This window comes from Patagioenas fasciata, chromosome 5, assembly GCF_037038585.1.
Source record: "Patagioenas fasciata isolate bPatFas1 chromosome 5, bPatFas1.hap1, whole genome shotgun sequence".
In the NCBI taxonomy this organism is placed as follows: domain Eukaryota; kingdom Metazoa; phylum Chordata; class Aves; order Columbiformes; family Columbidae; genus Patagioenas; species Patagioenas fasciata.
The window spans coordinates 65,584,829-65,610,978 of record NC_092524.1 but is presented as its reverse complement, the minus strand read 5'-3'; the positions used below and the strand labels follow the sequence as shown (position 1 = coordinate 65,610,978).

The 26,150-nt window shown below is 45.0% G+C and overlaps 1 protein-coding gene across 3 annotated transcripts in view; it reads right to left on the bottom strand.

The window, feature by feature from the left end:
- RTN1 (reticulon 1) overlaps positions 1 to 26,150 on the bottom strand; it is a 121,907-nt gene that overhangs the window by 71,846 nt on the left and 23,911 nt on the right. The window contains exon 1 of one of the 3 annotated variants that reach the window (XM_071809759.1): positions 10,885 to 10,903. The exons of 1 other annotated variant lie outside the window; for it this stretch is intronic. In XM_071809759.1, the coding sequence (XP_071665860.1) occupies positions 10,885 to 10,888 (4 nt within the window). In that variant the 5' untranslated portion in view covers positions 10,889 to 10,903. Of the gene's footprint in view, positions 1 to 2,173; positions 2,262 to 10,884; positions 10,904 to 26,150 lie in introns of those variants that run through there. One more of the 3 variants, XM_071809758.1, reaches the window with a different exon arrangement.

Sequence of the window (26,150 nt, the reverse complement as noted above, 5' to 3'; positions counted from 1 at the left end):
CAGTAGGATGGGCCGTGTCCCAAGGACATAGGAGTGTGCCAGAAATGCAGGGAGCTGTCAGGAGGGGGAAGCTGCACTGAGCTCCAGGCAGGGCTGTGGCTCAGCAGCAGAGGTGGTGAAGATGCAGAAGTGCTGCTCGAGGGCTGGAGGGACATTCTCTTGATGAATTTAATGCACATGTAAAAACTGGATAATACACAAGTGTTCAGATGGGAATCGGTCTCTACTGTCATCCATCCCATGCAAATCCATGCAGAGCATAGGAAACACAGAAACAAAACCCTTACAGATTTGAGATGTGGGAGAGGTCCCTGTTGCAGACTTTCAAGCACAGTCTGCCTTGGTGCCACAGATGCCCGGATATCTCAGATGTGAGGCTTGCTGCCAGCCTTGGAAATGGCTGAAGGTCCTGTCTGCTCACCAGCACTCCAGAACTCAAAAATAAACTTATTTCTTATCAGGAGTCCAGAGTTACTCACATTGCTAGAAGGGAATGGCAACCTGTTCAATGGGATAATGGGAGTGGGGTAAATGCCTCTCAGATGTGCAATGAGGTAGGGCTTGCACACCACAAGGTGATCCACTGTGAGTTCCTGCCTCCTCCAGCCCCACCATGATTTGAATCTCCATGACTTTGTTTCTCAGCTGCCATTTTTGGGATAATGAAATGAGACAAGGCCATCCTATTTCTCTTCAGCTGCAACAAATTTAAACCAAAGAATCAGAGTTTTGGAGTCAAGCTGCTCAATCACACGACAGCCTGCTGCTTTCCAATACATTTTAAGGACACTTCATGGGCAAAGGAGCCAGTTTTCAACAAAACGTAAAGCTTTAAGTGGGGAACATTTGGATTGCTAAGTAGAGCCACCCCCTTCCCCTATGCTGAACACTGTCAGAGACTTTTTCAGGATATCAACCTGTCTTAAAAAGCAATTTGACTTTTGTCTCCTTATATCTATTAGAAAACTGTTCCATGACATAACTGCTCTGGTGTTTAGGAGTCTCCTAAAATTCCAGCCTAAATTCATTCATCACCAACCTACATCCATTAGTTCTTCTGTCAGCATGAGTTTTTGCCCCTTGAAAATATTTATAGGAAGCAATCATTCCTTTGGAGCTCTCATTTTGCTAGACTGAACAAATTACTGTCTCTAGTCCCCTAAAGAAAGCTCTTCACACCCTGACACTAAATCTCATGAAGAGTCTAGGATGGCTGGTGCTGCACTCTGAAAAGTTTCTTATACCTTCTGTCCTGAATTCTTTAGTGTTAGGTACTTTAACCCACTCTCTAATGATGTTTCTACACGCATAAATGCATTTTACTACAGTTCAGACAACTCATATCATTATTTTGTATGGCTGGAGTAGCATGAATATACACTGACAGCAGTAGGTTAGTTACTTAGACATTTTTCTTTTTGGTTCAACTATCACAATTTCTGCTCTGGTATCATGAGATGAAGAAAAATACTGATAAGGGTCAGAAACGATGCAGAAATTGGAAGCATACAGCACTGTCAGGGTCAAGCAAGCAGTTACCAGGGTTTTCCTGGCAAGCAGAGCCACACAGCAAACACCATATCAAAGACTCAAAACCAAACTGCATACCAAAGCACATCCATATGTATGCATGCATATGTGTGCACACACACCTACACACATTCCCCTTCTCTCCCAAGCTGAAGTGATTAACTCTCAGCCTCTGAAACTTCTGGAATCACTTTTCTGGGTGACCACCACACCCAGTGCCCTGGCCCAGTCTCTGCATTGCCATACTGGAAATGGGAAGCTCTGTGCAAGTCAGCACGCTCACGCGGAATTTTAGCCACAGCATCCTGGCCCATCTGTTTGAGATTAAGACCACAAAGGAGCAGAGCATTAATAAATGATTTGCGGTTCCAACCCTCCTCCACTTTGCAACACTGGGGAAAAAATAATACTCCCAACACCCAAATGCACTTTACAGCAACAAATAATGATCATGATTTGGTTCAGCATTAAGCACACAAGAAAAAAGTTTAATGCAGAATCTGAGCATCATCCTATCTCACGGGGCTATTGTTCGAGCATGAAGATTATATATAGCTGAGTCTTTTTATTGCACTAATTCAATTCTTCAGCTGCTTAGGCTGCTCCTGTACATCGTTTCTAAATTAAGTTTGGTTGTCTGTACCTGCAGCTATGGTTATCCTGGGTATTTTCCTGTGTATTCCACTGTGAAAATCTTGATTAAGTCCATTTGTCATAAAACAAACATGACGCCATGAATGATAAATAAGCGAAGCGTACTGCAGAGACTGGCAATGCAGCTCCGCTTTCCCAGTGCTTGAGGGGTGGGGAGGGTTTCTGTGTCACTCATGTCTGAGATTAGAAAGCTTCCTAATGAAGAAATCTGCCTAACAAATGATGTCATTTCTGGCAAAGCCACAAGGCTAATTTGCAAGGAAGGGCCCAGCAACCCCAGCATCACCTCCCCAGGCGTGTGGAGGAGAATTCGCCTTTGCAGCCTGCAGGCAAGGAATATGCAGTGCAGAGGCAGCAGTGGGGGCTTCCTGCCTGGTCCCTGCACTGAGCTGCAGGCACCCACACACCTCCACAGGGTGACAGGGGGACATTGAACCCTGGAGATGCCTTGAGATCCAGGGAGCCTATCTACTGCTGCACTGGGGCTGCAGACACTTACCTACCCCTGCTACCTTCTATTCCACCTGCAATGGAGGGCAAAGGGGGACCAGTGTAATATTCACAGCCAGATTTTGTTAAATACATCTCAGGATAAACTATGAGATTGGACAGTATTCCACCAGCACCCATGACAAGATCCCCAGCCCCTATCCAGCCCTAAGCCAACAACAGCTGGCTGGGTTCTCCCACCACCCAGTGCGGTACCATAACCACAAGCTGGGGGCTGTGTTTCTTGCCAGCTTTTATGTCCCAGACTTGAGGAGGTGCTGAAGCAGCCTGAGCCACCTCCAGGAGAGTCACTTCATCACTCTGATGAAATCCAGAGTATGGGCGATTAGAAATCAGGCTCTCAGCTCCCCTAGGCACCCAGGCTCTGAGTTTACTTGCAGGCTCTCTGTCCCACAACCCTCATCTTCTGGGTGCTGCTGGATTTCAGCCCTTCAAACCACAGAATTGGAGCCCAGTTTTCCCATGAAGTTTATTCAACTCGGGACAGGTTAAACACTAAGCTCAGATCCCAGGAGAAGCCTTCAGTGTTTTGTGGCACCCCTGGCTGGAAGAGCAGGTAGACGTGGAGTGCCGTCCTCAGTCTGTGTTGCCCTGCTCTTGTTTCCAACCTTTGTGATGGATTTTCCACCTCTGTAGACTTGATATGCATCAAATTGCTTACATTTGAAGAGCCCACAGGTTTAACATAAAACACAGGAGTAGCCAGCATACAAACCCATACTTTGCTAAGCCATAGAAAGCAGAAAAATCAGTGACTCATGAGCTAAAGTGAGGTCTTTGCTGCCTATAAATCAATCCTACTCAGGCTCTTCCTCCTCCAGTTTCCAGCCTTCCTGAAGACCTTTTTTGCTCTCAGGTTATCTCAGCCCTCCAGCTATTTCTTCACCTTGCAGGTCTCAAAACCATAATTTTTTCGTTTTTCACTGCCCTCTTATTCCAGAGGCCACCAGGTCCATCGCTATAGTGTTTTTCATTAACCTCACACTCCAAGACATCCATGAGCCTTTGCATTCAACACCACCTCTGGCACTGACAAATCTGAAACAAAAAGCCTGCAGAAGCAGCCGGCCAAATACAGACCTGCTAAATGTAATAGATGCAAACCAGCTAAGCACAGTGACACAGCCATCAGGAACCCAGGAGAACGGCCTCCAGACCAGAGGCAGCTCTTCTTCTCTGCAGGATTAAGGACAAGACTGAAATACAGATGACCTGCAAAAATGCAGAGTGAGTTTGTGACCTGCCCTGTGGGTTGCCTCTGTTCAGCTCTAGGTTAATCCTGCTTCATTTACTTGATTTACAAGCACCACCACCATGTTTGCTTTATTCCCCAGTCCTTTCTATCTTCTGTGTTCCAGAGAGAGTTCAAACTCAGCATTCCTCATTCCCAAAAATCTCTTTGGCCAATTCTCCTCCTAACCCTTTCAGCTTAGAACGCTTCAGTTAGCAGCTGTTCAATACCTTCCCATTAATGTAATATTTTCTCTTCCATCTGTAATGAAAGCAAGACGCAAATACATCCTGCTTCCCTCTCCAAAAGCATCATCTCCTCTCTCTAGAGCCCAGCAGACATGTAATTTCTTGCCTTTCTGACACACTGATCGACAAGGCTGCCCTCTCTTTCTCTAATCATCAGAGCCGATTGCTGTAATTACATGCTGTCTGCTGTTCTCCAAGAAGCTGTAAATAAAGAATTACTCACAGTATCATCTCATCTATACTGTCCTCCAAAGCAGCAACTCCCATGGTCTCTGCTTGCAGCACAGACAGGCTGGGGGTATATTCTGTGCACAGCTACATACCCAGCAGGTTTCTAATATCAAAAGGCAGATGCTATAGGCTTGGGTGTCTGTATGAGCATAGCTCAGCACAGTATTTAGCTGATCACGGGCCATTCCTCCTACACCTAAACTGCTGTCCACACTAAGCTGCACGATTGCTGCAAACTGAGAGCCAAGCTCTGCTATGAACTGGGTTTTTTTGCCTACAGTATTTTTTAGGAAGGAGATCCCTGTTCTGCAGGTATTCACACACTTGAGACCCAACTGAAAATTGGATTAAGTCAGTCTGAATTGTTTCTACTTAGCTAAAGCTTTCAGTCATGTCACCTCCATCCCCTATAGGAACAACATAAGGGTGAAATTAGTAATTTTCTACAGGAATTATCCCAGAAATGGTACAAAGACTTATTCCAGTTACAAGACCTTTTGGGATGATCCAAACAGTGCACAGGCAGGCAGGAAGCCTCTGGTCAGTGCTGGGAATTTTCCCATAGACATTATTAAACAAGGAGAGGAATTTGCTGCTTGCGAGCAGAGGCTCACTGCTCATTTAATTCAGCCTCAGGAAGACCTGCACTGAATCAATGCTGCGTCTCTGCTAAGTGCAGGGTGGGGGCTCCCCAGTCAGCCCATAATGGAGTTTGTCAGAATAATTAAATCGGAAAAATGCATTTCTAGGTGTCACCAAGTCACTGGCAAGACTAGCAAGAAAGTCAGTTAAAAAACAAACAAACAAAACCCCCCACACAAACAACCACACCAAACTAAGAGCCTGCTGTTCAGTGAAGAAAACGCAGAGAGTGATGCACTCCCTCAGGCCGCACACAAACAGCTCAAGCACCGCACACTGCACAATACACCACGCCCTGGCTTGTGAAGAGTAGCAACTCCACAAAGCTGCAGGTTTGTCTCCCTTTTTCAGAATCAGAGAATCATTTTGGTTGGAATAGACCATCAAGATCAAGTGCCTAACTCTGGCACTAAACCATGTCCCTAAGAGCCTCATCTCTGCGTCTTTTAAACCCCTCCAGGGATGGTAACTCCACCACTGCCCTGGGCAGCCTGTTCCAATGCCTGACAACCCCTTCCAGGAAGAAATTTTTTCTCACATCCAATCTGAACCTTCCCTGCTGCAACTTAAGGCCATTTCCTTTCGTCCTATTGCTTGCTACTTGGGAGAACAGACCAACATCCACCTTGCTACAACCTCCTTTCAGGCAGTTGCAGAGCACGATAAATTCTCCCCTAAAGCCATGGAGCACTCTGGGTACGTCACAGCAGGGACAGTCACGGACCTGCTGCCTCACCCACAGCCTGATGCTGTGCTCACTGACCAGAGCATCCTTGCTGGAGCTAGTGACCCGTGCAGGTCAGGCCAGACAAGTAGCTACTCTTCCCATTTTAGAGGTGGGAAACCACGATACAGAAAATGCGAATGACATGCCCAAAGCCACACTGTGAGATCAAGGGAATGAATGACCATCTCGAGTCACAAAAATGGGTGTCTTCTGCGTGCCCCTTCACTCCTGTGCACAAGCGGCTGCCGTCAGCAGGAGGAATCCTTACAGCCACAGAACAAACACTGCTGGGGGTTTGCACAGATCTACCACAGCACTATTTTCTGAACAGACCCAAGGTCTTCAAATAGGCAAGTTTTAGAATTTAAAAACCTCTTTTACAGCATTGCTCTTGCATTCAGACAAAGCAGTAACAATGGATAGGGGGTTATTGAGCTTAGTCAAAGAGTGATTATAATAGCTTTTTCCCCCAAAACAGAAAACCACCATCACAGCTTAGAAGTGGAGGTGAATGGGCTCACGCAGACATCCAAGGCAGCAAGCTCCTCTCTGTAGCACAGACTTTGTAACCCACTAACCTGACATGTGATAGCAGAATAATCATCTCGAGCTCTTACACAGTCCTTTTCATCAGTAGATCTAAGAAAACTTTCTAGATGCTGATTGTGCCAGTGTTTGTGATTGCCAGGAGAACAGGAAGAGAACAGCAAGAGAGGTTTCTGAAGGCAGTTTTGGAGCACCAGGTTTTGATCAGTACAGTCTTACAATAGGAAACCTGATTCAAAGGCTGCTAAAATTCAATTAAGCCATTATGCAGACTTCAAGGGGCTTTGGAGCAGAACACTAGGGATTACTGTAACTTTTACTACAATTGCTTTTACAACAATAAAACCACATGATCATAATATGCTTTACTTGCCACATGCACCCTCGTATACCTAAGAGCTTAAAACGACCTTTTTTTGGCTGTTCCCAGTGGCACATCTGCAGCACTCTTCTAGATGTCACACGCCCGGCTGTAAGCAATGCTAAGGATCCTGCAGACTGAAATGACTTTGAAAGATCAGTTTACAAAATGCCTTTTTTAAGGTTCAAGGCTCATCTGTATTTTGTGCAGTGCATTCTTCAAGCCTTTAAAACAATGCCATTTGTCATGATGCTGTATTTCTTGAGTTAACATTAAGAAAGAGAGGATAGTTGAAAGCACCATCAGTCCAACTCGGACGTGACACCTTAATATCTGTGTAACAACAGACCTCAGCAAATAACTCAGAGGAATCATGATGCCCATGAAGTGGGTTCTGTTATATTAGGGTTTTTATTGTTGTTGTTGGTTTGTTGGTTCTTGGGGATGGGGGAGGAGGCAGGGGTGTGTCATTTTGGTTTTTGTGTCTGTGTGGGTTTTTTGGTGTTATTTTGTTGTTGTTTGTGTTTGTTGTGTACATTACATTCCTGCCAGAGAAGAACAAGCACACTCCTCAGGTGCAGCACATCCTCTGTTTATATTTTCCTGTTAACTGCATTTACAAACAAATGAAAAACCTCATTTCCAGGATGCCATAAGCAAGCAAGCTGTGAGCAGAAAAATAATTCTAGAGGGGAAGAATATGCATCTATTGCTGAAATTGCTGCTCTTTTGCAAGGAAAAGTTGAACCAGAAGAGCCCTTAGATTAGTGTGTGCCACTTGCCCACAAAGCTGGCAGAGATGGAGCCATCTCTGGTCAGCATGAACACAACTACCAGCAATTCTGTTGGAAAGCATCATGTGAAACACCCTGCACAGAAAGAGTGGCTGTTTACCGGGATGCATTTCCTTGTAGATAAAAACACCAAGAAAAACCCCAACAAACCAACCCACACTATACGTTGTACTGCTCATCACTTTAGCTAAACCATACCCTACAAAGGTTCAATCTTTATGTCAATGAAACAATGACAGTGCCCAATGTGCGAGGATCTGACACAAAAAACATGCAGAAAAGCAAGCAGGAGTCTGTAACCAGTCAGCCAGTTCACGCACTTGGAAACAGAGACACAAGCTCCATTGCCTGCTCCAGAAATCACTTTATACATCTTTAATAGCTTATAAATAAACCAGGGACTGAAATGGAGGTCCTTCACCTTGGAGGCCTGCCTGAAGCACAAGCACTTTGCATCTTTGGCTCATGCTCTTACCCCACCAGGGTGAAGGAGATTGCCACCCCATCCCTTTTCCACAATCCAAATCTACTCCTTTAGCAACTATTTGGGTCTCCCACCCTCTGTGTGGGTGTCCTGGGTGCCAAAATTCAGACCTGCAGCTTCCGGGCAGCAAGCCCAGCACCTCCAGACTCACTGCAGTTGTGCCGACCCAGTTGGAGATGCAAGTGACCCTCAAAGGAAGAATTGTTTGACGAATACAATGTGGAACTACAGCTGTTCCAAAATTACTCTGCTCCTCATCACAATTTTATTAATATCTCACTCGTCCAACCTTAAGGACAGGGCAATGAATTAAGTGCTTTTACTAGCCTAACGCCAAGAATAAATTAATGATGTATATTAATAATATACAGCACTCTTACTGAACCTAAGGCTATTTTCTGATGCATAAAATAGTAACCTAAAAATGACTTATTTTTAAATCAATACAAAATTCACTTCTCAGTGCTACCGCATAAACTGTAACTTTTATGCTGCATCTTAAATATTAGATGGAAGTGGATATAAAACTGACTGAAAAAGTTCCCCGCCTCTTCAATTTTAGAGCCGAGCTTCAGATTTGCAAGTGGTTTCGGACCTCCCTAGAGGAAACAGAAGAAGCGCTGAACACAGTGAGAGACCACTCAGAGCACCAAGTGTTACGTGGTAAGACATGACCGGTGAATGCTGGACAGACACATGGGTGTTACTTTAACTCAACACCAGCTTGATGCAGCACAGGACAACACCAATATTGGCTGTTTCCCCTCCAAATCACCGTCCTTGATCCATACCTACTCTTAGCACTCTTCCCTAGCCTCTATGCTCTCTACACACAAGGGCAAGCTCACTTAAACCAGTATGATCCTTCCCCACAATTCCCAGTGCGTTGGCTTAAATGCAGGAAGACAGATTTGTCCATCGGTGTGGACAAAAGAACAGTTTGGGTCACCATGTAGTCAGGTGAACCAGGAGCAAGGGAAGGGGGAGGCATTTTTGACCTTTAAACCAGGCACAGGAGCAGCAGCCTCGTACCTCAGTTTCTCACAATTAGGTCTGACCCACCAGCTATTCAGCTCTGATGAAGCAAAGAGCTGCTTAACCAACAGAAGAGTACATCAGAAAAAAAAGACCCACCCTAATCCATAGAACAACATATGCCAGGTTTACCAAGTAGCTGCCCATCTTTGAGCTCACATTTATGTACTCTTGTCCCTCCTTTCACCCAGGCCACAGCACAAAAACGTCCAGAGACAACACACAGCGTTTGCCCTGGCATTCCTCTTGACCCATCTCTAGCTATAAAGTTTCTGTGGGTTTGGGTGTTTTGGTTTGTGGGTTTTTTTTGTTTGGTTGGTTGGTTTTTTAGGTTGTGTTTTGCTTGGTTTTTTTACTTTTTTTGTTCTTATCCGTTTGGGTTCATGAGGTTTTTAGTTATGTTTTGGGGTTTTTTGTTTGTTTGTTTTTTAAATATTCTCTGGTTGTATCTGTGAACACAAGCACCATACTATGCAGCAGAGCAGCATTTGCTAAGCACATCACCTAAGACTCTGCACCCAGAGCGACAGCAGCAGAGCCCCCATCCCATGGTTTCCAGCTCCAAGGGCACAAAACCTTCCAGGATGAGGCCAGTGCGCACACAGGGGGGAGCCAGACCCCTGGACCCCCATCCGGAGTCAGTTTTGATTCTGAAACTGGGATTTAGCTAAAGCAATGCTAACTAGCCCACCCAAACAAACTCCACACATGTGGGAACACAACTAAGCAACCAGGATGATAACGATCCAGTGTTTGAGCAGGATAGCTGAGGGCTCAGAGACCCTCGCAGGCACGAACATAAGAGATACAACATTAAAAAAGGCATCTGTAAATGTTCCTGCTCCAAATTCTTCTTTGCTTCCACGCAGATGAAATTCAACTTCATGCTTTTCCAACAAGCAGTGGCTCTTTCTGGTGGTTTTAATTGTGAAGAAAATGAACGTAACCCTCAGCTATTTTAATCTGGACACAGCACTTAGCAGTTCCAGCTCCAAGTATGAGCCCCACACAGACCCTTATAATATGAAAAACGTTAATGTGACTGTACTCCAGGTATTCATCACCAACTGCAACGAGCTGGGAACGCACTTCAGTCTCCCCTTTGAACAACACTGGGAAAAGGAAAACCATGTAGATGCACTTGGCTTAAAACTATGTTTGCTACACGCAAACATGAGCATCCAGCAGCACAAACATCACTGCTCTGTGGGGCTCTGCCGGCTTCTAGAGCGCAAAAGAATCATGGAGTGTCTAAACCATCTAGAGGGGAAAATCCCAATTCCTTTTCACTGCTCTGTACTAAGCATACATTTTTTTATCATTAAAATAACATAATCTCTACTAGCCCCTCAAAACTCAAGTAAATCTGAGCAGCTATAACACAAAACAAAAGCATATACTTGTTAACTTACTACAAAGATTAGAAACACAATAATTTGCTTCCAGGTCGTGCCTCTCCATTCTTTGCAAATAGATCTTATTCAATTTAGTTAAACCAGAGTGCTAAATCTTAAAATGCTGAAGTCAGATGAGTACTATCACTTAGAGCATAATATTCTGGGTTATAAACATACAGGATCTCACAGTCACAGGCTCCCTAGAAACATCCAGTGTTTCCTCTTATCACATAAAACCATCATTCCTTCCAGCCACATCCTCAGCTGGTAGCAGGCAAGAGAGCAGAATCTTAAAATAGATATGGATGTAGGACACACTCTATTTCCCAAGGCAAACTCTGGGCAAAATACCATGACCATTATTAAAAAAAGATACACACACAGTAAACTCACAGTAAAGAAACAGGTTAGATGAGACAGTAGCAATTTAGTGCAGCTACTGTCTGTCTTCTGTATTAATCAACAAAGTAAAATCAGTACCAGAACATACTCACACATCTTCCCAGTGCAGAAAGGTGAAGGAACTCTATACAAACCCTTAGAAAAAGCTCTTCCACATAAATCCTGAGCTCTGGGCAATTTGCAAGCTCAGAGGCAGCTGAGAGAGGCACTCCCATTTGGGTGCTAATTAGATAAAGCTGAGCTAATTAGAAAAGGCTGGTGTTCAAGTCAAAGGGGAGCCCAGAGGGTCGCAGAAGAGGAAACCTTGGCATGTGTGGATAGATGAGCACCGCTGTCTGCTAAACAGTTATGTCCTTTCTGTCTGTGTTTATATCACTTGTGTTAGCTCACTGGAGTGGTTATTTCTGATGTAAGCTCAGAGGTGGAAGTGAGGAAGACGTGGGATGGAGGAATTCTCTGTGGCTTTGGCTCCTGCAATGCAGCTGGCTCTGCCCACACAGCTTTTGAGACATGGGCAGCTCTGCAAAGCCAAGCAAGAAGCTCAGCTGGAGATGGCCCTGTTGCTGCAGAGGGAGGGCCAGAGAGGCACATCCACGCAAAGGCACCCCTGCTTGCAGTGCTGTGAACCCAAACTGCAGCCTCTGTGTTTGCCCTTGTAAAACCATAGAGGAAAACATTGGTGTTGAAGTCTTCTGCCAACCCACAGTCTTCCTGCATTAAAGCAAGGCACCTAAAGCTTTCAGAGTGTTTATGTGTTCAAACAACAGCTTTTACTGAGCTTCCTTTGTCATGTTATTCCATGCAACAGGTACAAACAAGGCATTTTCCAGGGTGGTTTTAACATTGCACACACCTCACTGTGTACACGGAGCCATCAAGCAGACAGCCGTGCCACCTACATCGCGGAGGCAGCACAGCCACACCAAAAATGCGGTTAAAAGCTGGATGTCTGGGAAAATAATCAAGCACAGCATGCTTCATTGCAGCGAAATAAATCACATGTATGATACACCATGCCTCATGAGGAATGTCTTATTAAAAAAAAAAAAAATAAAAATCCAAGAAACTGTATATATAAGTTATTGAAATCCAAGGATGGGGCTTTTGCCGAAGCAGCATGTGGGAGCCCCTGGGAGAAATGCCCAGCAAAACCCACCGGTTGGACAACAGTTGTACAAGCCCTCCTGTGTATATTATCTTGAGATCGTTTTATTCGAGTGTTACACTGCCAGTCTGCATTAATGCCAGAATGTTAATATCTAGGGAAGCCAATCTGACTAAATACCACGCTGCTCTAATGAGCAATTTTTCTGTATTCACCAGCAGTAAGGCTCTGTTGTTGAAATGTAGTTCTCCGTAATTAGCACCCACTCATCACACTGCTGTGAGCTTGGTGTCTGAACGCAAAAATAAGAAGGGAAGCCTGTAAAGTTGGCAATGCTCCTTCAGTGATATCTGTATTAGGCATTTTTTAGCATAAAGGAGAAGGATGGAGAAAGAAGGGAAGATATCTTCTAAAGGATAAGGAACATCTCAAAAAAGTATACACTGAGCTGAAAAAATGCAGCTATGCTTTGAAAGATGTATCTGCAGATACTTACAATGTCAGGTCACATCCTCTATTTTCAGCTCACAGTTGGGTTTCCCCTCTGAGCCAAGGAAACCCAGTGATTTTCTCTCTCCTTGTGATAAGAGTTTTTGTGGGAGACACTAGTAAATAAGCGAGCCTCTATAATTGCACGGTTCACCTGCACATCTCAAAGCAGTCAAAGGTTTTGCAAAGCTTGTTAGGAAACAGTAGCTTTAAATCACTCTGGCTGCCCCAGCTGGAGCACGTTGTTATGTGGCTCAGAGGCTGGTGTTAAAAAAGCTGGATGGTTTGTATCTCAGGCACTGAATGAAGCAGATCTCTCGGATTCTTCAGCTCCGAGCAACTTTGGAGCCACACTGCGGCTTACAGAAGCTCTTTGCCTGTGTCGCACAGCGAGGGAAAAGCAGTTCAAGGAGGAGCAGTACCTGAATCTCTTTGGCTGGGTGGAAGAGGCTTTGCATAGCCTGTGGGTACCACCACTGGTGATCTCCTTGCTAGCCACCTTTCAGCTTCTCAAACCCTCCCTATCCATGGTCACTGAATAAAGATATACAAAATTAAAACAAGAAGTGGTGTCATGGATTTTTTCCACCTTTTAAAAGAAAAAAATTTTGAGGATCTTAGAACAGCAGCTACAAACTAGAACACATTGTGGACCAGCAAGTAAATATTCAACGGTTTAGAACAGGGGTGTCAAACTTGTTTTCATCAGGGGCCACATCAGCTTTGCCGCTACTCCTCTTCAAAGGGCCGAATGTAATTTTAGGGCTATACAAATGTAGGAGTAGTTACATTTATACAACCCTAGAATTACATTCGGCCCTTTGAAGGTAACCGTGAGGTTGATGTGGCCCTCAGTGAAAATGAGTTTGGTACCCCTGGTTTAGACATATTTTCCCTCAAATCCTTGACTAATTAACTACTAAGAAGCTTCAGCTGAGGGGAAATTATTATGTAACCAAATGTGATAATCCTCAATATCACTTAATAATAATAATAAGTATCTAAGATGCTTTTTTAGTTTCCAAATTTTAGCTTTGAAACTTCCATGCTTTGTAACTGTTAGGGGGAAATAGTGAGTTTTGCAGTCAGCCATTTCAGGGATTAAAGATGCTGCTCGTCCTGGTAAGTGCAGAGGGCAGCATGAGCTTGCACGGCTTGGACCAGCCCAGAGCCTTGTCCTTGCTCTTTGCTTGTCACCCCCAGATCCTTCCTCTGGGGCCCCGAGTCTGCCCTCCAAACGCAGCACGAGAGAGAGTGCTGATGCTCCAGTGCAGGGAAATGGGGCAAATTGATTCTGCATAGGCGAGTTCAAAGAAAACTGAGGGTGGGGGATGGAGTCCTGACTTTGGCATATAAATGCAGTGGTCAAAGCTTTCATTAGGGATGGGTATCAGTGTATCAGCTGAAGTATTTGGCTGCCAGCAGCTCCATCCACAAGCGATGCACTGAAAACATCATCTCCCAGTTTTGGTAGTTTTGGCACTTGTCCTGTTATAAATCTTCACCCAAAGTCACGTTACCTCAACAACATCCTCACCTGCAAACTAACAGTCCAGTGACGGATCAGATGTGAACCCTCTGCCCAGCTCCAGGCACATGCTTTGATTAGTTGTGAGCTTACGGAAACCATGTGTACCAGCCGACAGCTGATACAGCAGCACATGCTAAATCAAATCCCCATTTAGCCCCTGATCTTCAACATGCATGAGACCAGCTGAGTCACCACCTGTGCAGGATGAAAAACACAGCCCTTTGCTAGTGACTATAAATATTTTCCAAATAAAAGCTCACTGCATGACAGGTCTATCTAACTCCCCTTGATAAAGGCCCAGTACTGGACTTCATAATCCTCTTAGTCTCCTCCTACAAGAACTCCTCATCTGCAGGTCAGCATTATAAAGCAGACAAAAAGGGTGAAAGCCCATCAAAAATCAAATCACCTTCTGAAAAAAGCCAGCAAAATACCAAGCTCCAATAGATTATTTCCCTCCTGCAACACATTATGAAGAGAGAGGGAGAGGAGATAGAGGGTTCAAGTCAGGCAGAAGATGTGCTGGTGGCATGGCCAGCCCCATGAGATGTGTGGGGCCAGGGCCAAAAGAAACAGCACAGGAGGGGTGAGACATGTCCCTCTGGTACTGCTGGGATCGAAGAGCACACAGGGCATAGCAGGGTGTATTACAGAGCATTTCCATTCACATGGCAGGTTCTTAAAAAGCCTTTTCCCATGCGATGACTGGATCATGTATAACCCTAATGGCTCTACAGAGGTTTGCATGTGGTTGCATGTAGCAAACAACGCAGTAATATGGACATATTTTTTCTCTCTCTCCCCTTCTGCAGTTGTCTCATGTGAAACCAATGTCCTTGAGTGTCTCCACTGTGAAACCAGCTTTTGGCCTGATTTTCTCCTTACTCATGTCTCTTATTTAGCATGCATTAAGCTGGTACATTCATAAACAGGCATTTATAGCTCTATTCAAGTATACATCACACTGTGCACAATGCCACCACTCAGATGGCATTTTTAATAATGCTGTTGTCTTTACTATTTTGCTAGACCTTCCACTGCTTTGTGATAACTCCAGACCTCCAAGAAGACACACACCGGGGAGTTTCCACACATCTTTCCTAAAAGCCTGCTGATTGCTAAAAATCCTTCTTCTTTAATACAGCAAAACCGGGGAAAGAGAGGCTGCTTGTGAGTCCGCTCCCAATAGCTGTCTGAATCTGATTAGGATCCTGATTTGAGAAACCATGTGAGAAAAAAAAAAAATCGTTCTTCCCAGGTGTGCAACAGAATTGCTCACTTACAACGATCACTACCTGTCTTTGCTGAGCTGGAGGAGCTGGTCCTTTGCCCTGGGCAGCAGGAACTTTGTGCCCTGGAGATGCAAACCCTCATCCATCCTCAGCCCGTGATGCTGGACACAGGCCCCTGGCAAATGGGAGGGGACATGAGGAAGCACTTGTGCCTGAAAGTCTGTCTGGTTTCCCTACCACTATTAGCTGGTCCATTAGAAGTTGTTATCTCTCCTTACCAGTTCTGCCCCATGGATCCTCAGGCCATCATGGTTGCAACACTATTATGGCCCTGGGAAACAGCTCTGACAGCCAAGTTTGAGGTGTAAATGACAGAAAGACTGGGCAGAAAGGGTAGGAAGAATAAACACATTTACTAATCCACACACCCTTTTACAGGCCTCACTAAACTTGTACAACTTCACAGGATGATATTCTGATCGTCGACCTCGCTGGGAACTCCACCAGCCTTTGGTGTGATTGGGATTCACTCATCACTTCTTTCCCAATGAGCGGAGTTTGACCCCTTCCTTCATCGGGATTGTTCCTTCCTTTGCTAAAAAAAAAAAAAAAAACAAGCTGAAAATCTTCTTTCCTTTTTTTTTCATTTCAGCTACTGAACAAACAAAGTACTTTTCTTATTCAGCTCCCAAAGGCCAGCAAATACCTGCACGTACCACATGCAATCAAAGAGCACATGGCTGATAGAGGCAGAGTTAGCCCTATGGGAAAAGTACTCACAGCGTAGATCTGTCTGTGGGGACCTAACGGAATCAGGAGAATCAAAATAAAATTTGTATTTTGGAAGATAAATGTATTTCACTCCCTGTCACTGTCCTCGCCCCAAAACGCAATGTCTCTGATGAGAACCTAGGGTTATACACAAAAGCAAAGAATATTCAATTATTCAGCAATGGGCAGAAAATTCTAAAAATAAATACACCATGCTGAGAGAAAGACATCTGGATCCTCTTAAGAGAGAGGCACGAGCGGTGTTTACTGCAAAGCAATAGTGGTGCTTGCAAATGCAAATGTGTGTGTGAATCTGAAAAAGCAACAGACTGCAGGAGCAACACGAGTGCGTGGGATGCGACACAGCATTAGCTATATCTGCTTGGGGATTTTTTTAAAGGATAAAGAAAAAGCAAGTTAGCAATGCCAAGGGAATTTAGCACACTAAACCTTATCACTATAAGGATTGATTCTGGCTTGGGTGTTTAAAAGAAAGAAAGAAACCTATCACCCAACTAATTCATTTATCCTTCTACTTCAAGTCAAAGGCTGTCACTCCTATCAAGTGTGGAAAACATCCTTTGATCACTGTGTTGAGGGGTCAATGAAACTCACCTCTAAAAATCGAGATTTAACACAGTTACAGTGAGATACCCTTTAAAAAAGCTTGGAAAGCCTTGCCTGTTTCCTAAAAAGCAAAGAGAAATTTCAAGAGCTCTTCAAAGGCTGTGTTGTGCTCACTAAAAGGAGAGGTAGAGCAGTAGCAACTATTGTTGGTATCCAGGTGAGGAGATACAGCTGCTCTCACTGGTGTTCAGCCACCATGGCTTGCATGTGAGTTTATTGTCTCATGTGGTGCCAATAGGATGTAAGAGCTTCACCTGTCTCCACGTGACATTGTTCTTCGAATACGTAAGTGTAGGGTGCTCAAATTAGGTCCAAAATAGTTTTTGTCAAATGGACAAGCCTGGTTTTCAAGCTATAGTGTCCAAAGATAAATGCTCTTAAAAATGTAATCTGCCGCTCCGGTGCACATCTGGTGTGATGGTACCTGAAGTCTACAAAAAAACATGCACTTGCACACAACCACACAATTCATTAACTGTAGTGCACTTACTGTTATTACTAATTATTTGAATTTCAATAAACTCTAGGAGACCAAATAGTGATTTATACTCCAGTATGCTGAAAGCTGAACAAAGAAGATAGTCTTGCCACAAATGGACACAGTCTGAAAAGACAGAGGCAGAAACTGAAGGAGAAATGGGGAACACAAAGAAGCTGCATCAGTGTAACTAGGACCGTTTACTATTTCAGTTCTGAGCACGTCAGAGGAAAGATGTCTCTTACTACAGGTCCATAGAGTCCCAGTCTCTGTAGTGCCTTGACCTTGATTGATATTATAAACCAGATATGATAATAACAAGACAGACATTTTCTGAGTGTGCTTATCTGGGATCCATAGTTTTCTGAGGGCTGGATATAAGAATCGAACATTGCTTTGTTGAAAACATGCTGGCAAGAAATTTCCTTAGGAGGGAACTGTATCACCAGTGCCAGACAAAGAGGCTGGATTGCTTTTAACCAGACGCTGAACAGCCACATCTTTCACAGATGTCCTCCCACTGTTTTCAATAGGACCTGTGAAAGGCTTGAACTTTTGAAAAGCTGGGAATTTCATTTGAGTTCCCAAATGGCAAATCTACATTTCTAATCTGGACCTCCTTTACTATCAGATTGTTAGTTCTGAATAAATTAGCCAGAAACCAGGGCCTTTTTATTGTCCCTCAGTTCTGCTTTCTATAAATATGTTCATTACTTGCACATTGTCACCGAGCACTTAATAGGTTCTCTCCTGTGGAGCTACAGCAAATTGTTGGTTTGCAATATATACACTACTCATTAGCCACCGTGGAACTAAACAATTAACTCACACAATGTCATCTCCTTCCGCTGATGATGAAAATAACCAGCAGCAGATTATGAATAACAAATATCCCTATTATCAAGGAAAATCCTTCTAAAAGTGATGAGAAGCATTGTTTCTGTATCGGTGCACTGGTGTCTGGATGGTCCACCCAGTTGCTCGGAACTCAAGAAAACACTTGTGAGTGCTGCTTTATCCTCCTGCCCTAACCACTTTATTTTTACACACAGAAGTTGTCTAAGATTAAAAGAAGTGCTATGAAATTGTGTTCTGCCTTGAGCCACAGAGCAGAATAGGAGTTGATAAAGAAGTCTCGGTGTGTTTTCGCTCTTGTGCATGGTACAGAAGAGAGGAATGGGGTCAAGCAGCCTGCAGATGATATAGGGCTGCAAACTCTCATGGTGTGCCTGGTTTTGGGAGAAGTGTGTGGCTTTGGGCACCCTGCTTCAGTTCTCCATCTGTTTATTCAGTTGGCCCTGGTACTTCCCTACTCACTATGGGAAGCGGCAGCACATGTGAATTACAATCCATATGAAAATGTTGAAGAACCAGACAAAATAAGGGGAGTTGCTTATTTCAAATATACACTAGGAATAAATGAAAAGGCTTCTTCTATTTCCCATCCCTTTCAAATATGGACATGCACAGAAACACACACTTGCTTCCAGTGTAATTACTCTCAGAGTGAGCTTGACCTTGCCATAGCACCATAAGATGAAATCCTTAAGCATGAGTTCTGCAGGATGTCAGATCAAATAACCTGATGTTTTCTTCTGATTTAAACTGACGAAGGAGCATTTCCTTCCACCAGTAATCCTCCATCCATAAAATGCAACTGATCTTTAGCTTCACTTTCCTTTTTTTTTCTCTCTTCACATCAAGCTGCTGCAGTGAGTGGAGGAGGACATGTGCTTCTCTGCCTGCACCTCCATCTCAACTCCACTGTACCCCAAGTGCTCATGGCCATGCATGGCAATTCCCAACATATTTTCAGCCATCCTGGGTACCTTAGCTCACCAGGAAGGTAACTCTGAGTTGGATTTGTGTAACCTCCTGAGGCAAGGAGCAATGCACTAATGCATTAGGTTGTCTCTGTAGGAGATGCACCACAATATATCGCTTTATTGCCTTTTCAATAATAGATGGATTCAAATGTATTCACTTAGTTCTTAAGAAGGAGCATTTTTTTACCTTGATATTTTATTTTATCACAACAGCAGCAGCCATTAAGACCACAGACTTTAGCACATCGTTGTCCATCTGTAACACAGCACAGGATGTCTGATCTTCAGCAGATTGTTCCCACTTATGGTGTCAGTCCCAGCCCAAGAGCCCCAGGTAAACTGCATTCCTGTGGACATCACCTTTTCATCTTGCTGATGTGTGGCTCCTGGCTCAGTCCATCTTACAGCAGATGTGGCAGTGAAAGAGAAGTGACAGGAGTGCCCCAAGAAGAACCTCTATAAGTGCGTTGGGATGCTGCAGGGTGCTGGTGGCATGTGTGACTCACACGGCTCGTGTCAGCAGAAGCACACACTAAAGATGCATCAAAAGTCACAGGCATCAAACGGCTATTTTTAATTTTCACCTTGAGCTTTAAGAGAAGTTATAGATTTTTATGGCTTGCAGGATTTACCCACGTTCCTTTGACACTGCAGGAGGGACAGGCCACTACTGCACTTCATGCTGAGGGCAGAATTTGGATGCCACATTGCAGGAAGATGGACTGAAGACACAGTACTAATTCCAATATATGTGTACACAGTGCATCTAACAAAGGAGACAGCTGCTCTGGGCAGGGCAGCCAGGCATGTCTGGGTCACAAAAGGAAGGAAAATTCCAGCCAGGTATCTTATTAAAACTCCCTACACAGGTTTAATCTGGTCACATATCCCAATTCTGAATTGCATACAATCTCAGAGTATGGTCTCTGCACCCTGCCACCCAAAAAAAAAGGTTTGTTGGTCTGATATAATGGGGAATTAAGTCCTGACTCACCCCTTGAAAGCTGTGCTGGGGTCAATCCATACCAAAAACTAATGCATGAAACGGCCCTTAACTGCTTATGCATGAGCAGTGTAGTGGTATTTTGCACAAGAGAATTGTCTCAGGTGGTTTCTGTAGCAGGTCACTACATTTCAGTCTGTTTAAGAGGTCTCCTACTGTTTCAATGAAATATGTTATTCATCTAATGTGTGCAATCAGAACCATAGCCACGTTGTATTGTTCCTCAGGCAACTAAGACTGCACTCCATGGGCAGTGGTGCTAGAAAAATCACCTTTTTGGTCTTCCTACTTGCTTTGGTTTTTAAGTCTCTGTCAGTGAAAGCTTTTGATAGCCACTGCACCGAGAGCAGGTGTTTATCTGAATATGCACTGTAGACATATCTGATATTTCTATATATCCGGGGGCAATGACAGAGCTGTTGCTATAACCTGCTGTGATGCCAGGTCTGTACAAGTATATCAAATCCCCTAATTCCCTTCAGACACAATTTCCAGGTGGGAAAGTAGGTTCAGCTCAATATATATATGAGTTCTTCCCTCTGTGCAAGCCCTGCTCCGGCAGCCTCCATCCCTAGGGATCTTGCCCTAATTCTGCCCTAATTACTGAAGCCAAGTGTTGTCTGGGGTCAGGCAGAAAGGATGGCTGGAGGGATCCAGCTGGATCGCTCTGCCCTACATGGCAAAGGACTCCTGGGAATCAGGAACACTATTTTCTGTTCTTGGCTCTAGAAAGCAGCGTAGCCTCTCAGTGATGAACAGAACAACCCGCGGCAGGGATGGGCAGATGTCATCTGCTCACTTCACTGGCCAGCTCAAGTGATTTTTTTCCTTTAAACAAGGTACTTTGTTGGAAGGACAACTTAAGCCGGGATTTTCTCATTCTTTCTGAGACAGAACTCTTACACTTAAAATAATGAGTTCACCTTTAAAAGAGCTACAGTAGGAGGCTTTAAAATGACTCAATACTGTATTCTGAAAAGAACTCGTGGATCGCTTGTGCCTCAGAGCTATTTATACAGTACCTGCCAGGGAAATTCACAGATGAACGAACTAGCAAGAAACATACTATTTAAGAGAGAGTTTCTTAGGATCTAGAGTCAAAAAACCCCACATAATTACATAAGGGTTCTTGCTTGGAGGGCTCTGCTTTCTGGAGAGAAACTCTTCAGCATAATTTCTCTATGTGCTGCTCCTGAGGTGCTCTTCCCTCTGCCAGAGAAGTCACTACCAAGCAGGTGTGGAATTCAGTACATTCCAACAGTTTGTCATTGCGCTAACATTATCTGTACTGTAGCTGTCATGGGAAACCAGGTTGCAGAAAATGGGAAAATGCATATGCATGTAACCTGTTCATGGCCTATAGTTGCTGTTTTCCATGAGTGAATAGCAATAAGTAGAAGTAAAAATCCAGCATGCTTCCTTGCACTCCCCTTAAAAGTGCACCAGTAAAGGCATCATTTGGAGGGCTGTGGTCTCTGTGTGTCACTTTACTTGCCACCAAATATCCTCTAGAGTTTCTCCATGGGTGAAAGCTGGCTTTAAACATGCTTGGTGCAGCCTGCAAGATGCTGGAGCGGCACAGAGGGAAATGTCAGGAGAGATGGAGAGGCAACACCGAGACACCTAGCTCCAAGATTAAGATGCAGACAAGTGTCTTGTGTTAGGATCAGGTACTTTCTTCCACTGGTTTGTTCCTGCTCCAGCAGGGGGATTGGACTAGATGATCTTTTGATGTCCCTTCCAATCCCTAACATTCTGTGATTCTGTGTGATTCTGTTTTAACAGCGACAGGATTAATGCAAGGCATGTCTGCAAATCCCCCTTCAGGGTGGTCCTGACAGCCTCAGCCTGGGCTCTTAATGAGCAGTTCAGTCCCTGCCCAGTGACTGAAGGCAGGGGCTCTCCCACACACCCACATTTGGCACAGGGCAGAGATTAATTTCCTGCTGACGCCGACGCAGAAAGCAGTCTGGGACTGAGCATTAGCATGTAACTGAGGTTTCAGTGCAGCACCGTAAAGGTGAAGCACAGGAGGCACGTTGCATTGGCAAGAAGGAATCTTTTGGGGACACCCTAAAGTCGTTGTGTCCCCCTTTCCACACCTCCCACTACATTGCAGGGAAGCCCTTGGAGATTTCTTCCTCTTCCTCCTCTTCATTCTATTTCTCCTCTTCCTTCTCCTACTCTTCCCTGCAAGGCAGGCAGCAGCACAGGGGCTGGAGTGGGCTGGACTCCCAAGGGACACATGTCCTGAGCCCACCCTGGGCTGAAGCAAATTATGGCTTGGAGGCAAAGACCTCAGATTTTGCCATACTTTCATCTTTCCCCAGGTATTTCCTCTGATTTAGGGAAGGGCTGTCACTCTTCACCATGAATCCCTCCTTCCTTGGCAGTTAAACCTGCTCACTGCAGTTTCAGCTAACGCTTGTATAATATCTCTTGGACCCACAGGTTTTATCAAACTGCAACATTGCTAGCTTGTGCATTCCCAAACCAGCGCACATTTGTGTGTGAGCTCTCTGCAACCTATTTAATATGCACAATGCTGTGGAAATGATGCTTCATAATCTCTCTTTAGGCAGCCACAGAGCTGTCTGGAGGGACAAGGCTGCCAGAGCTGAGGGGCACTCATCCATCTAACAAAGAGTGAAAAAACATGCAGTTTACCAGAACAGCTGCATAAATATTGCACGAGCTGCAGACACAGAGGTCATCCCTGTGTCTCGCCAAGGCAGGCAAGCCTGCTGGGCTGATCTCTCCTGACAGGTCAGTGGAGGCTTCACTCGCCCACAGTTGCCCATGGAGGATTCACCCAGAGGGTGCTGGACACTGGAACAGGCTCCCCAGGGAGGTGTCACGGCCCCAAGTCTGACAGTGTTCAAGAAGAGACTGGACAACACCCTCGGACACACGGTACAGATTTTGGGGTTGTCCTGTGCGGGGACAGGAGTTGGACTCGAAGATCCTTGTGGGTCCCTTCCAACTCAGGACATTCTATGGTTCTATGACAGCAGAAAGTGCCCTGTGTAGCACATATAGCCCCAAAACCCTTGTGTTCCTGCTGCCACTGCCCACCCACCGGCTCTGAACCGCTCCTAGGAATTTTCTGTCCTGTCAGACTTGGGTTAGGGTGTGAGGGGACATCAGATTTGACCTGCTGAGCCTTCCCTTCTGGTTCTCCAGGAGAGTAGTTAGGGGTGTTCATCACTGAGGACATGAGCAAGGTGCCTGGCATGCTCAGTTGCCCAGAAAAGCTGCTAGTTAAACATCTCAGGCTTCTCTGGATGCCCTCAGCCCACACAAAGTCATGAGGCGGGGTCTGCCACCTGCAAAGACGCAGCATGAAATGAAGTGGGTGGAGGAGAAAAGTGGTGCTGGGACCATAAAACCCAGCCCTGCTGCTCAGTGCCCTGAGCTGCAGTGAAACTCCCACTGCAACAAGAACAGCTGTCAAAAGGCACAACGAGGACAAAACCACAACAAAAAATACAAGACTTATTTCCACTGTTCTCTTTTTCGTTACAGCTGTTCAGGTTCTTGCAAGTTGCAGAGGGTCTGGCAGAATGGCTGCTGGAAAATACACTTTTTCAATTGAAAAGCGTGGAAAAAAAAACCCCGTTCCCTTTGTTTCATGATCAGCTGTTCTGATTTTGTGTTTGATGGAGTCCTTGACTCATATAACTCCACTCCCCCTCCGCAAACTTTACAATGGGCATGTTTTAAAGTCAGTAGGGTTATAAACCCACAGGGCCTAGCCTCGGTCTACACCCCTTTACACTGAACAGCAGGAAAACAGCCTAAAAGACAATGAATAACAGTTGATCTAAAATTGTCTCTTTAAAAAGGTATTTTAAAATTTCCCTTAAGAACAACTTCCCATTAACCTTAACAGGAGGGGTGCACATGGAACAAATGTTAGTGGCCAGCACTGCAGGTTCATCTACATAGACAGGCACCTATGTCCGCATCTGGGCTTTGCAAGGGGACCGGAGCATTCGCACAGGGAGCAGCAGCCCTGGACCATGTTAGTCGTTCTCGCAAGATTTTCACAATTGATGCCAGACACGGCTCCTGAGGATGCCGAGGGCCAGCCTCATCTAAGGCTCATCAGCATTTTTGGCCTTTAAAAGGTGAACTGCAAAGCAAATGCTTCAAATCCAGAGGACTGCAAAAAATAGCAGCATCCCAGCAATGTTTCCCTGTCTGCCTTAAGGTGCCTGATTATTTATAAAGAGAGACACTAAACAGAGGGCTGAGGCGTTTCTATAGGCTGCTACAAACCTTTGGCTCCAGAGCAGGTCAAGGCAATGAGGGCTGAACCCAGCAGACCTTTGAGGTCTGCTTGTTGTTGTATCCTCCCCGTGCATTACGGTGATGGAGAGGCAGTCAGACGCATAAGGGGCAGCCAGACACATTATGGTTGTTATCATGTTCTCACAGTCTAGCAGGGATGGAGATAAGCACCTAATAACATAGAAAATAAAAGAAACTCTTCCAGACTGGACTTGGAGCTTTTATTGGGCCAAAGCCTTTTATTTTTCCCTTCCAAACATGAAAAGGTTGCAATCCGATGAGATGGAAATTGTTCTGGGAAGACTGTCCCACTTCCTGCCAGGGATTTCTAAGCCCCTTTCCTCTCCCTGCCCTGCATTGTGTCTCTGTGTGCTTTCAACAGCCCTAGATCAAAGAATTTCCATTTTCTGAGAAAAAAATACCTGGAGATTTGGGTGACTGTGAGTAAACACTATGAAAAATGTCATGGGAAATGTCAAGATAAAGTTATGGCAAACATATTTTTCATAATATACCTCCAAGACCTTTCCCCATTGGACAGGGAAGACATTCCCTGACTGTATTAATAGGGATGTTTTCTGATGTCTGAAGAGATGGCAGAGCAGTGTCCCTGTGCGTGCTCTGAGGCACTGCCATGTACCAACCTTGGACTCTCCCAGGCTTCATGTAAGAGCAGGGACAGGGGAGAGGGCCAGGAAAATCACCCTTCTCCAGGAGTGCAGCTCTGCCTGCTGGAGGGCGTTTTGCCCTCAATTTCAGCATCTCAGCCAGCATGAGCCTCCCCTTGCACAGTCCAGTTTCTTCTGGACGAGGCACCTTTCCACAGTTTATTTCCAAACACAGAAACAGCCACCAGTTCCTCTTATGAACAGATCAAAGAAAGCAGCAGTTAATATTTCTGAAACTTGCTCACAGGCCTCAAGGGCCATTTATTTTCCCTAATTTATCTTGCAGATGCAATTAACTATTTCTTGAGCTCAAGGTGTCTAATCGGATGGGCCAGGGAGGCCACGCAAACTGTATTCACAGTTGCAGAGGAAATTCTGACATCTTACAGAATCATAGAACCATAGAATGGTTTCAGTTGGAAGAGACCCTCAGGATCATCGAGTCCAGCCATAACCTAACTCCAGCACTAAACCATGTCCCTAAGAACTTTGTCTAAATGTCTTATAAACACGTCCAGGGATGGTGACTCCACCACTGCCCTGGGCAGCCTGTTCCAATGCCTGACAACCCCTTCCGTGAAGAAATTTCTCCTAATATCCAATCTAAACCTCACCTGGCGCAACTTGAGGCCATTTCCTCTCGTCCTGTCACTTGCTACTTGGGAGAAGAGATCAATACCCTCCATGCTACAACCTCCTTTCAGGAATTGTTTCAGAATCCTACTCAACAGTATATGTATTCAGCTGAAGCCACTCCCATAAGGGAAACAGCATTGTACAGGATGATCTGGTTTTATATTGTTTACCATTCAGTAGAGACAGCAGTAAATACAAAGCATCAAACAACGTCCTTGAGTTCCCAGATCTCCTGCATGGGAGTTTTATCAGTTTAGAAGTCAAATATCAGGCCTATGGATGGTGGTTACCTCTCCGTTGCTGACACACGTGTCATCTCTACCACCTGCCTGATGGACTGGCTGGTCCAGATTTGTTTAGCGCATCTTCCTGTCCACTCTCAAATTGTCCCATCTGCTTTCCAGGAGGAGTTCTCTGCATAACCCTGCCTGTCACAGCAGATAACGATGTTCTTTGTGCTTTTCCCCAGGAGACAGATGGAAAAGAGAGAAGAGGGAGGCGTCTCAGACACGCTGTCGCGGTGTCAGCTGGGGCCGGCTGTGACGGGTTTGTGGAGAAGGGGACTGTCTGACACTGGGGCTTCGCCAGCCGGCAACAAGGCACTGATGGGGACCCTGTGACTCATTTCCTGTGCACAGAGTTACGGGAGCATACAAAGGGATCTCCAGCTGCTGCTCAGGAGAGAAAGGGAGGAAAACA